General features: G+C 37.8%; 1 protein-coding gene across 2 annotated transcripts in view; it reads left to right on the top strand.

Annotated features, from left to right (window-relative positions):
* The window catches only part of LOC120464525 (uncharacterized), a 60,793-nt gene that overhangs the window by 45,707 nt on the left and 1,938 nt on the right, over window positions 1-13,148 (top strand). For both annotated transcript variants that reach the window (XM_039654046.2, XM_089128865.1), the window contains 7 exons: window positions 121-237; window positions 3,056-3,172; window positions 4,765-6,702; window positions 8,014-8,187; window positions 8,616-8,789; window positions 9,211-9,384; window positions 12,129-12,260. In XM_039654046.2, the coding sequence (XP_039509980.2) occupies window positions 121-237; window positions 3,056-3,172; window positions 4,765-6,702; window positions 8,014-8,187; window positions 8,616-8,789; window positions 9,211-9,384; window positions 12,129-12,260 (2,826 nt within the window). The remainder of the gene's footprint in view (window positions 1-120; window positions 238-3,055; window positions 3,173-4,764; window positions 6,703-8,013; window positions 8,188-8,615; window positions 8,790-9,210; window positions 9,385-12,128; window positions 12,261-13,148) is intronic.

Genomic DNA, 13,148 nt, shown 5'->3' on the forward strand with positions numbered 1-13,148 from the left:
CATGCACCTTTGTTTAGGGGCTCTGTAGTTGTTGTTTACAGGTGTTGATTTAATGTAGAAGACAGATCAACTTTAAAGAAGCAATATGAAATATTAATTTATTTTTCTCTGTATCATCAGCAAGAAGAGAAAGAAAGCAGCATCTTCGATTTCTAGCTGTGTGTCTATGAAGAGTAACAACTCCATTGGTCTGCCGCCTAATCTCAGTGATGGACCTGCTGTGACCTCTGACCCTGTGTGAGTATCTGTATTTCAGTCCACTGAATTCAGAAATTGAGCCCTTGTGTAAATATTAGCTGTATCGTCTTGGCTAGGGCTATTCAATTGGCGGCCCGCGGGCCAAGTGCGGCCCGCCAATCATCTTCATGCGGCCCGAAAGCACTCCAACCTCCCCCTCCTTATTTTCTGGTGGTGCGGCTAAATTTGGTTTGATATGCGCGTGGCCGCAGTGGCGCGTGCAGCTGTATACGCACTGTGTGTGTACCACGAGCGCTCCGACTGACCTGAGAAAAACGTTTTCAGTCCGAATATTTCAGCAGTTAATATGTGTGTCTCGTATTTCTGTCGACTGAACCAGCGATATTAATCATTCGTTGGTTCGATTCCTATCTCCTTTTCACGAATTGGCCAAACGCGCGTGCATAACAGTAGGAAACGATTTGGATTCGTTCGGACCGTTCTGTCACTGGATCATCTGAAGCGGTTTCTCGGTCAGTAAGAACAAATAGAGAACAAAATAGCGCTGGTTTCAGTTGTTTCACTAGTTTACTTTGAACTAGGCAGCACGGTCCAGTGGATAACCGAACGCAAGCTTAAAGGAGTTGCGTTTACTCCGGTCCCGGACACTATTATTAAACAGCGTTGCGACATCTATTGAGGAGCGTTTCGCGTTTTACACATTGTTCTGCCGCAGGCGCAGTCTGCTGTACTTTCTGTATGTCTTGATTGACAGATGTCTCATCCAAACAGCGATCAGTATTCCATTCGCCACATATACCTACCTTATCCATTTTGTCTGACTTGTCGTTGTGTTTTCTGACTTGTTAATCTGTTTTCAGATTTGTCGTTGTGTTTTCTGACTTGTTAATTTGTTTTCAGATTTGTTTTTGTGTTTTCTGATTTGTTAATTTGTTTTCAGATTTGTTGTTGTGTTTTCTGAATTGTTATTTTGTTTTCTGAATTGTCGTTGTGTTTTCTTACTTTTTTTTTTTTTCATAATTGTAATTTGTTTTGCACCTCTCGGCCACCGTATGATACGCTGTTCTGAGCGCGAACACCCGATGCGCACATGCACTAAAAGCTTGTCTAACAGTGCCTGTTGCTGGACTAAGTTATCTTTCGAGTATTATTTCGCTAATACTCTCAAATAAACACAGAGCGATCGGTAATGACATCAAATACCGCGAAAGTGATTGAAAAGCATACCTAATTTTTAAATGAATGGGAACCGGAACCGGAATCGTTTGGCGGAACCGGAATCAAACCGGAAAATTTCTCACGATTCCCAACCCTACTGTGACCCCCTTTTTCCCAAGAAAATATTTTAGGGCACCCCTTCACATTTAATGATATTATCGCTCTTGTAAGCTTGCAGCAAGGATAAAAAAAAAATGTTGTTTTTTTTCAAACAAACGGTATGTTTATGCACAAATAATAGCCTATAATATTAAAAATACAATGACTAAAACATCAGTAGGTCCTTTGTAATTTAACAACGTAAGCCTAGGAGAAACCTATTAATTGGCCATATTTGAAATGCAAAAATAAAAATATTCACACTGGTGTTTAGGTAAAAAAAAAAAAAAGAACATCTGCTATTAAATGACTGTTATCTGGGGCCTCAATACTTGCATGTTATCTGTGAGGCTTTATCAATGTGAGGCTTTATTTTTACACTTTTGGCGCTATAGCGAGCGATAATAAACTCGCATTTAGTAACAGAATAATGCGTCTTTCGGAAAGAACAGTGTAGCCGGAAACTACTTCTCTCTGTGTACGTCTATGACGAGACACGCAGGTACTGTAGTACTCCGCAGCGGCAGCGATCCGAACCAGTGTCAAATAGTCCCGATGTAAACACTTATTATAGGTGTACCATAGTGGTTCAGGATAAGACAAAAACACGGATTGGAAAATGGATTCATGATGAACTCACTCATTATATAGATTTTGTAAATTTTGAACAGAAAAAAGTTAAGGACTTTTATTTAATGCTCATTGCTCAAACCTTCAAAATATGCCGCGACCCCCCACAGACCTCGCTGAGGCCCCCTTGTGGGCCGCGACCCCCCTGTTGGGAACCGATGGACTAGACAATAATGACAAGATGGGGATAACAAGGGGGCGGGGATAACGAAACGAGACAACACAAGCACATGGCCATAACAACAGACCATGCACTTGTACATAAAACATGGGTCTGCCATGATCCTGCCACAAGACCAGGAAAAATCTAAGACATGATGGCAGAACCATGACATTCACCTCAGCTTTGGTCACTTGATCAGCCTCAGAAACGTTTGTAGTTACAGATGCAGTCATTGGCTGGGCACGTTTTTGCACCTCTTGGGTGCACTTGAAAATTCAAGCAAGTTTACAAAACGCATGACTTTGCCCGATGTTTCTCTTTTTGTGATATACGGGTAAGCCTCCCCCCCATTTTTTTAATATATATCTTTTTTTAATAGAAAGATGAAAAATACGGGAAAATATTTAAACGGCATGATAGCGGGATAGCAAGGTAAAATGCAGGAGAATCCTGAGAAAAAGGGGAGGGTTGAAAGTTCTGCATTACACCCGTATAAAATAGTTTTTACTCCGAATTCGTTGTTGAAATATAATCATTTGTACGCAGTGACTGTCAACGCAAAAGTTTCTCGAGGGAACGCAAAAGATTTGAAAAATGTTTTTCTCCACTCCCAAATTTTTCCACCAGCATGCACCTTTGTTTAGGGGCTCTGTAGTTGTTGTTTACAGGTGTTCATTCAATGTAGAAGACAGATCAACTTTAAAGAAGCAATAAGAAACATTAATTTCTTTTTCTCAAAATTATCAGCAAGAAGAGAAAGAAAGCAGCATCTCCAATATCTAGCTGTGTGTCTATGAAGAGTAACAACTCCATTGGTCTGCCTCCTAATCTCTGTGATGGACCTGCTGTGACCTCTGGCCCTGTGTGAGTATCTGTATTTCAGTCCCCTGAATTCAGAAATTGAGAAGTGCCCTTTGACCCTCTCTGAGTGTAATCATGTTGGATGGGACATTTAACACAGAAAAAAAAACAAGAATGTACAGAAATATTACAAAAAAACAGTGTCTGTCATTAATTTAATTTCAACTAAAAGTTTCTTAAGGATAAAATAAACATTTCTGCTAATGCTGTAAACTATATAGGGATCCCTTACTTGCACATTACTATAATATCAAAGGTTAACAACTGAGCCCAAACTATTAGCCTAAATTCAATTGCTATTTATTTTTAGATATAAAAATCAAAACTTAAATAACACATTGTATGTAAACTGCAGTTTTTATAAGGCAGTTTTTGCATTAATTCTAAATCGAATTATAAAATGATAGGGCTGTGAATAGACTGTGAATCAATTTGACTCATTGGTGTTCAATTTAAGAATGATTCGATTCGAGACGATTCAAATTAAAATTTGATGTGCTTCGATTAATTCAATTCGATTCTGCATTATTTAAATGCATTCATAGGATTATTTAAATGCTTCCCCAATGTGTCTTAGGACACATCAGGATGTGAATTACACAGCGGTCTTCATGGGGTCAGAGAGTGGGGGTATAATATATATATATATATATATATAGGCTATTGCCCATTATTAATGTCAGTTAATGTTAGTTATTGATACTAATGTTATTTACTTTATTTTAATAACCTATAAAAAATATTTGCATGTGTAGAAATTAACCAATTAATTTCGGGACTTGCCAAGGGGTCAAGGGGTTAAAACCTGACTGATATACTTCTAAGACTAAGTGTGTGTGTATAAAAAAAGTTTGCAACTGTAAACAAACTATTTTCTGTGATATTTGCGAAAGAAAGAGGAGTTTAGAGATTGGTCTATAATTAGATAGAACCGTGGTGTCCAGGTTTGATGTATATCAAACCTGAACACCATGGTTCTATCTAATTATAGACCAATCTCTAAACCCCTCTTTCTATATATTACCAATCTCTATACATATCAGAGGTTGAACCAAGGCATGTTAAAAATCTAGTGAAACAACACCTATGGTCAAACTACTATTAATAATTTCTTGAACTACAGGCCCAATGGTGTCAAAAATCTCCTTTATTACATCCAAACTACATCTGTGGGACAGGTAGAGGGTTTCATCTGGTTAATAACATCCTACAAAAAAAGGAGACACAGGCTCAAACCGGTTAAAAACAGCCGAGCAAGTGGCCAGGACAGAAGGATCTGCAGAAGGAGGTCTAAAGAGTGGTCTAATAATTAATACCTTATCCGCAAATAATTGAAAAAACCTCTTGCAAGTCTCAGAAGACAATTTTTACTTACAGTCAACAGAATGTCTAAAGGGTACCATCAAAATAAAGTGTTACCATAAATTAGGCACAAAAGTTATACTCTTAAATGATCCTCTTTCTTCATGTTGTATGTTTTCAAATAAGAACTAAATAAGATGTTTTACAATAAGGCATTTAAAATATTTTCTTTAATTTTATAAAAAATCTATCCTTCCTAATCTATATCTCTGGTCATCTTTATGTCTTTTCAGTGGTGGGAGAGCTGACCGGATCAGATATGTGTCCTGTCAGTCCAGCACATCCTCCTCCTGTCAGAAACACATTAGTCATCATGACACAGAAGCAGCCCTGCAGCTCGATTCTCACCAGCCAGTGCATGATGATCTTCAGAGAGTCAAAGACCAGCACAAAACCAGCATGAAGAACAGATATGAAAGGGTTTTTGAGGGAATCAAACAACAAGAGAATCAGACTCTCCTGAACAGGATTTACACACAGCTGTACATCATAGAGGGAGAGAGTGAAGGAGTGAATGAAGAACATGAGGTGCTACAGATGGAGAAAATTTACAAGACCCTCCAAGACACTCCAATCAAATGCAGTGAAATATTTGATCCTTCACCTGAACCAGGATATGAGGAGAAGAGAAGAGAGAAGAAAGACAAAATCAAGACTGTTCTTACTAAAGGCATCGCTGGAATCGGGAAAACCGTCTCTGTGCAGAAGTTCATTCTGGACTGGGCCGAGGGAAAAGCCAATCAGGATGTAGATTTCATGTTTGTGCTTCCATTTAGAGAGCTGAACTTGATTAAAGATCATCAGTACAGTCTTCACAGACTTCTGCTGGACTTTCATCCTGAACTTCGAGATCTGGACTCAGAGATGTATGATGAATGTAGAGTTGTGTTAATCTTTGATGGTCTTGATGAAAGCAGATTGACACTTAAGTTTTCAGACAGTGAGAATGTTTCTGATGTGACTGAGTCTTCATCTGTGGGTGTGTTGATGTCAAACCTCATGAAAGGAGATCTGCTTCCCTCATCTCTCATCTGGATCACCACCAGACCAGCAGCAGCCAATCAGATCCCCTCCAAATACATCAACCGTGTGACAGAAATTCAGGGATTCAATGACCCTCAGAAGGAGGAATATTTCAAGAAGAGAATCCGCGACAAGCGTAAAGCCAGTAGAATCATCTCACACATCAGAAAAGCAAAAACCCTCCACATCATGTGTCACATACCCGTCTTCTGCTGGATCTCAGCCACTGTGCTTCAAAACATCCTGAAACAAAATCGTCGAGTAGAAATCCCTCAAACTCTGACTGAAATGTACATACACTTCCTCCTCATTCAGACTCATATGAGGAACCAGAAGTATGAAGAGAGAGATCCAGAGAAACTCCTGCAGTCCAACAGAGATATGATTGTGAAACTTGCTGAACTGGCTTTCAATCAGCTGATGAAGGGCAATGTGATGTTCTATGAGGAGGACCTGATTGAGAGCGGCATAGACGTCACTGACGCCTCAGTGTATTCTGGGATTTGCACTGAGATCTTTAGAGAGGAATCTGTGATTTGTCAGAGGAAGGTTTACAGCTTTGTACATCTCAGCTTTCAGGAGTTTTTTGCAGCACTGTATGTGTTTTTCTGTTATTTACACAAGAAGAGTGAAGTTATGAAAGAGTTCCTCACAGGAAAGTCCAGAACTCGGTGTGAAAATGTTCCTCTGGATGAGTTTCTGAAGGGAGTAATGAATAAAGCCTTGAAGAGTAAAAATGGACACCTGGATCTTTTACTTCGATTTCTTCATGGCATCTCACTGGAGTCCAATCAGAGACTTTTACAGGATGTGCTGATTCACACAGAGAACAACCCAGAGAGCAAAGAGAAGATAATCAAAAGCCTCAAGCAAGGTCAAAAAAACAATATGAGTCCTGAAAGATTGATGAATCTGTCACACTGCTTGATTGAGATGAAGGAATATTCTCTTGTTAAAGAAATGCAGAGTTTTTTTAAAAATACAATGAAAAGCAAAAGTATTTCTCTTGCAAAATGTTCTACTTTGGCAAACATGATCCTGATGTCAGAGGAGGTGATGGATGAGCTTGACCCTAAAAAGTACAAATTCACATCAAAAGAGGGTAAATGGAGACTGTTACCTGCTGTGAGGAACTGCAAAAAAGCTCTGTAAGTGAAAATATGAAAATACAGTAGTTACATTTGACATTTTACATTTGTGTTCACACATAAAATATAAATTATTGCAGTTAGGTATTGTATTCATTTTGTACCAAATTAATATACATTATTGCCATTAAGTATTGTATTCATTCTCTACCAAATGAACACTATTTGTTATATAAACTATTTTTAGGATTTGTAAACCTAACCAGTGAAGCTTCCAATTAAACTAGCCAAATTCTAGGACAGTTGTTAATGTCAATAATGTAATGCATTTTTAAAAAATGTATTAAAACAACAACAACAATAATTTATTGAAAACTAGAGACTTAGTTCTTTAACTAACATTAATAGTACAGACTGCAGCAGGTATATTAGACTGTTGTCATTTAAAGACCTGGGGTGCGTTTCCCGAAAGCATCGTTAGTCAACTATGTCGCAAGTTCCATCGTTATCAGCATAGTTCATCGAGTCGGTGTTTCCCGAAACAATCGTTCCAATTAACATTCGCAAACAGCATCGCAAAGTTGTGTGGTTTGAACGACAGCTCTCTGCCTGTGGTTAGAGGCATAGTTTCTATATTGCATCACATTTGGACTCAATAAATCCTTATCTTGATGCAAAATAAGCAAGCTCACATTCAGTACAACCGGTGCCTTTTATTTAGACTACATACAAATGGAATTTACGTATTTTCGTTTTTCAAACGATTTAAAGTACCGATTTTGAAGAGTGCGCATGTGCGAACGTGCTCTACTATGTATGAACGAGCCAAATATTAAGTCTGGTAATAAAGCAAAATAACTGAGAACAATTAGAAATAGTCCTCAGATGACATGTCTCTAATTTATATATAAAAATCTAGTGTTAATTGGATCTCAAACAGTTTCATTAAAAGTAGTTATTACTCCACCACATGCGAAACCAACGTGGTTGAACGATACTTTGCGACAATGGGTTTCGGGAAACAATCGTGACTAGCTAGTTGATTTCTCCAACGATGCATTGTACTATGGTAGTGAAGCAGCGAACTACATAGTTGTACGGGAAACGCACCCAAAATCTACATGATGTAGATCTGACACGCATCCAATGTTCTCTCAATTCTTTACGTTCATTTTTTTAAATTTTATTTATTTTTTAATTTAATTTTAAATTTAATTATTTTTTATAAACTGTGCTTACAAGCATACTGCCATTTCAACCTAATTTTGTTTTATAAAAGTTCAGCTAGACAGGGAAGTCTTAAGTCTTGCAATCTTTTGGAGACACCTGCTAACCTACATGCCTTTTAACCAAAGTCCTCTCTGTTTTCAGATTGGCAGACTGCATACTCACTGATCAGCACTGTGAAATTGTGGCTTCAGCTTTACAGTCATCAAACTCCCCCCTGAGAGAGCTGGACTTGAGTAATAATGACCTACATGATTCAGGACTGAAGCTGCTCTTTGTTGGACTAAAGAGTCCAAACTGTCAACTCAACATACTGAGGTTTGACTTACAAGTTGATTTTTTTTAACAACAACAATGTGTGATGGACTCTTTTAATTAATGTACTCTATATATTCCAGAGAATATAGAAGATTTTTTCATGTGTTTTTATATGAAGAGTATATACAGTGCAAGTTGTCTTCCACCTGTAATTGCTGTATCGGATTAATCAATCTTTGTAGTCAAGAGCTATTGCAAGACAAAAGTATGAAAAATACATGATGATAATGTGGCCATTGATTAATTATTTATCTTCAGTTTCTCTATATACGATGTTATCTGCATTACTTTTAAATAATTGTTGATGTAATATCCACATTCATGTTATATGCAGACACCTTATCAGAAACATAAGAAAATGCTCACCGTGCTCTCTAACATCAATGTCTATCTATAAAGTCTGTAATTATTTATTTTTCCCGTATTAGACTGGCTGGCTGTAATCTCACCTATCAGCACTGTGAAATTGTGGCTTCAGCTCTACAATCATCAAACTCCCCCCTGAGAGAGCTGGACTTGAGTAACAATAACCTAAGTGATTTAGGACTGAAGCTGCTCTGTGTTGGACTGAAGAGTCCAAACTGTCAACTCAACATTCTGAGGTTTGACTTGCACATTGTTTAAAAAAATAACAATAATGTATATTCTCTGTAAATAAATGTACCATGTATTCCAGTGTTATCAATACAGCTAGAAGATTATTTCATGTGTTTTTGTATGTACAGTGAATAGTCCAAGTTTTCTTCCACCTGTAATTGCTTACTCGGATTCATAAATATTTTATAGTCAAGAGCTATTGCAAGAAAATAGTATGGAAAAACTTTGATGATAATGTGCCCATTGAGGAATTATTTATCTACAGTTACTCTATGTTGTCATTGTTACTTTCAGATAACTTGTGATGTGATTATTTACATTCATGGTCTATGCAGACACCTTTTCAGAAACATGCACACAGTGCTCTCAAACATCAGTTTCTATCTATATAGAGTTTTTGTAATTCTTTATTTTTACTGTATTTAGATTGTCTGGCTGTAATCTCACTGATCAGTGCTGTGGAATTGTGGCTTCAGCTCTGCAATCATCAAACTCCCTCCTCAGAGATCTGGATCTGAGTGACAATAAACTGCAGGATTCAGGAGTGAAGCTGCTATTTGATGCACTCCAGACTCCAAACTGTCAACTCAACATACTGAGGTATTTAGAGGGGTATTTTACTGTTCTTTGTAAAATATTCATGGATAATATAAATGTTGCATGTAATAAATGTTAAATAATAATTTTAAGAAATATCTTTTTCATAGAGATGAATTGTGTATCAGAACACTGAATAGAAATGTCTAAACACATTGTGATTGAGCTCTGACCTGCTTGTTACCAGAAAAATACCTAAAACGCTAAGCCCCGGGATTGAAGATTTTTTTGTTGTTGTTGTTGTTGTTTTAAAGAATCCCAAGATGTTGATGCAGAAATGTAAACAGGTTCTGATTGGTTGATGATCTCTTCTTCTAAATCAGATCACGATGATCACATAGCAATGTCAATAAGCCCAGACTCATGGACAGCTCACAAAAGGCTGCAAACAGTCACTGATACTCAGGAGAAAAAATAACTATGTAAAGACCTATGAGTATGCACTTTTAAACAGGATCAGGAAAATCAAGATATTATTTTGTCTTGTGGAAAACAGGCACATATCTGCTTATAATCAGCTTAATCAGGGCAGTACAAAATCTTTTTCACAAAAACACATGAACTCAACTGTACATTAACCCTCTTGGGTCTGAGGTGTTTTCTGGGTCCTGGAGGTGTTCTGAAGTGACTTGCAGAACATATTTGACACATGGGACTGACAATTCAACCAAATACAACATATTTATTCAATTTCAGAGAGAAACAAAGAGAGATAGAGAGAGAGAGAGACTGGACAAAAGCGAAGCGAACTCCGTGAGCGACACTGGGCAAGAGAGAGACAGAGTGTGACTTTATTTAAACTTATATAAACTAATATAATTTATATTACTGGACAGTTTAAAGCTCATAACCATATTTTATTGTTACTTGTCTTGAAGAGTGCAGTGTTATGTTGCATCAAGCAGTATTTGTCCTGAAAAGGCTACTGAGTAAATGTCTATATTACCTTAATAAATTTAAGGTCATTCCTAATTTATTTGTATTTTTTAATACATTTTAATCATTAACTTTAAAAAGCACACTATTTTTACGACTAAAATAACAGCCAAGAGTAAAAAAAAACCTAATTCCCAAAACTTAAAACTGAAAAAACGGAATTTGGGAAAAAATAAAACGGATTTCATAGGGCCCTAAGACACTTCGGGTTTTACGAGACAGTCGACGGAAAGCCAAATGCATATTTCTTTGCACAATGTTGGAAATGTTGGCATTAATAAATGCATAAAATTTCCTTATTTCCTTTTCCCTTCTTTTTCTTTTCAGTCACATATATCGTGATATATCGTTGATGAAATTTCTTCCAATATATTGAATATCGTAGATATCGCGAATCGTGATATTATCATATCGTGGACCACATATCGCCACAGAATTGGATCGTGAGGTACCTGTATCGTCCCACCCCTAGTGTCAAACAATTTGTAAATTTGTTGTAACGTTAAAACAGGAGATCATGACTTACTCTTCTCAAAGTGATACTCTGAGCTCCAGTCGTTTTTTCCTCTGCAGGTGAACGCGAAACTTTTGGAAAAGGTGTTGTTGCAGAATCACGTGAACAATTCCAGGAAATGCTTTTTTTTATTGGATGTTGCGTTAAATCTTACCCAGATACAATAGTGCTATTTTCTGATTGGCTAGCCTTTGTGTAGCCCTTCCTTTTTTGATTGGCTGATAAGTGACAGTCTCGAGAGCAGGGGAGACGCGCGCGCTTGACTCCTGTCCTGTGAGAGTGGCGCGGCCAGAGACAATTTGGGTGCTGCGGCATATTAGATATGTTATAAATAGTTTTTCTGCGTGAGAAATACAATGTGTGGCAATCATTCTGTCTACTCATTCAGACAAGACAATAAACAGTGTTGGGAAAGTTCACAAAATTCAGTTCACACATTTTACAATGAACTAGTTCAGTTCATAGTTCATAATTCAAAAAAATGAACTAGTTCATTCATAGTTCTTTTTTTCCATATGTTGCAAGCTTTTTTTTTTAAATTATTATTATTACCACAGCCCAAATACAACCACAGACAACAATTATTTTATCGATGGGCAGTTTGGACAGAAATGTAAGATTTTTCCCATCCTCACCGACCTCGTCATAAAACCTGTTTAAATGATCATACGACACCTCCTCGCTCGTTTCTTTGTCGACGGCGGCCGTGGTGTGACACTGGTGTCTTGTATTGCCAGATTGGGTGTTTTTTCGCTACATATTAAGGCCTGTTTACGTGTGTTTTAGCCGGATTTTCTCTATAGAAATCTGGCACCCTATTGTACGAAGTCAAACTGAGAGAGTGTGCGTTCACAGACACCAGAATGTATCGTAGAATTTTTGTATCGGCTCAGCTCGCCTTAGCTCGCTCAGAACCTCGCCAGAGGTGATACAAAAAAAAGAACCCGAAAGCAGGTACAGGTACAACTTTTACACAGTGGAAAACCAAAGGCGAGCCGAGCCGAGTCGAGCTGTTACTGTGTAGCGGAAAAGTGCCAATAGTGACATCTCCTCTGGTGTGCGACTCCTTTGCCATTGCCAGTAAGAGGACCTCTAGTGGATATATAATTAACAGCATCTGTGTGTGGGCAATTCTGCAAATCCATTAGTTTTCAGTTACTGGGCCTTTGAGACGACTGGAATGATCAGACGGGCCATTTGCACTCTATGGGCCATATGGAATGCACCCTTGGTGTATTGTATATTTATTAGCTGTAAAAATTAAGCCCTCTAATATGAACACTTACTGTTGTTGTAGGTTATCTGGCTGTATGGTGACAGAGGAAGGTTGTGCTGCTCTGGCATCAGCTCTGAGTTCAAGCCCTTCACACCTGAGAGAGCTGGACCTGATCTACAATCACTCTGGACCCGGGACTCTGGACAAACTCAAGTATGTTGAGCAGAACCTATCAGTCTGTCTCCTGTGTGTGAGAGAGAATTTGTCTTTGGTCGAAAAAAAAAACAAAACAAAAAAACAAAACTTTTTTTTTTATATGAACGTAAAATGTTCTTCACTGTGGGTCTATGAGAGGATCGTGAATGCTATATACGGCCTTCTGAATGTTCTTTGGATATTGAGCTTTAAATTATATGTTTGTCCCGTATGGGAGCTCATCTTCTCTATGATGATTGAAGGAGCTTTCAGATTAACAGGAATTTACAACAAACTGAAATGTATTGTAAGGAAATGTGACTTACAGTGTTTTCATATCACAGCTGATCTAAAATTAACAAATGTACAAGAAGATAATATGATGTGACATAAACTATCTACTGATGTATGAAATGGACAAGCAGCACAACTGCTAACTAGCTGTTACAGATTGTGTAATGGGTGAAGAGAGGTATATCCTAGCCAATAGCTGCACCCTGATACAGTAACATTCCTCTTAATAACATTGAATAATAACTTCTCACGGCAGCTAGCCAAAATTTCCAGTCCTTCTTAGTAAGAGAAAGATGATAATAATCATTCAAGAATAAAAGAACAGGATCTTTGGGAAAATGTATCCTGTGATTTTATACATAACATCTAGTGGCACGGCTATAGGCTGACTGTCTGTCTCTTCTGTGGCTGGTGTAGCTTGGCCCTGTTTCTTGGCTTAGCTTATCTTGTTACTGTCAGTATTTGCATACTTGGCTAGCTGTTCAAGCTGGCATTAGTCCATAAGATTTCAACAAAAGTTAACTGGTTATGGCTTACACGTGAATGATTAGCATGTGAGTGCTGAGCAGCGCGTGGCGCGGTCACATTATGGATAGTAAGCAGAGACGTGAG

The sequence above is a fragment of the Pimephales promelas genome, chromosome 3 (assembly GCF_988280905.1).
Source record: "Pimephales promelas chromosome 3, fPimPro1.hap1.1, whole genome shotgun sequence".
Taxonomy (NCBI): Eukaryota; Metazoa; Chordata; class Actinopteri; order Cypriniformes; family Leuciscidae; genus Pimephales; species Pimephales promelas.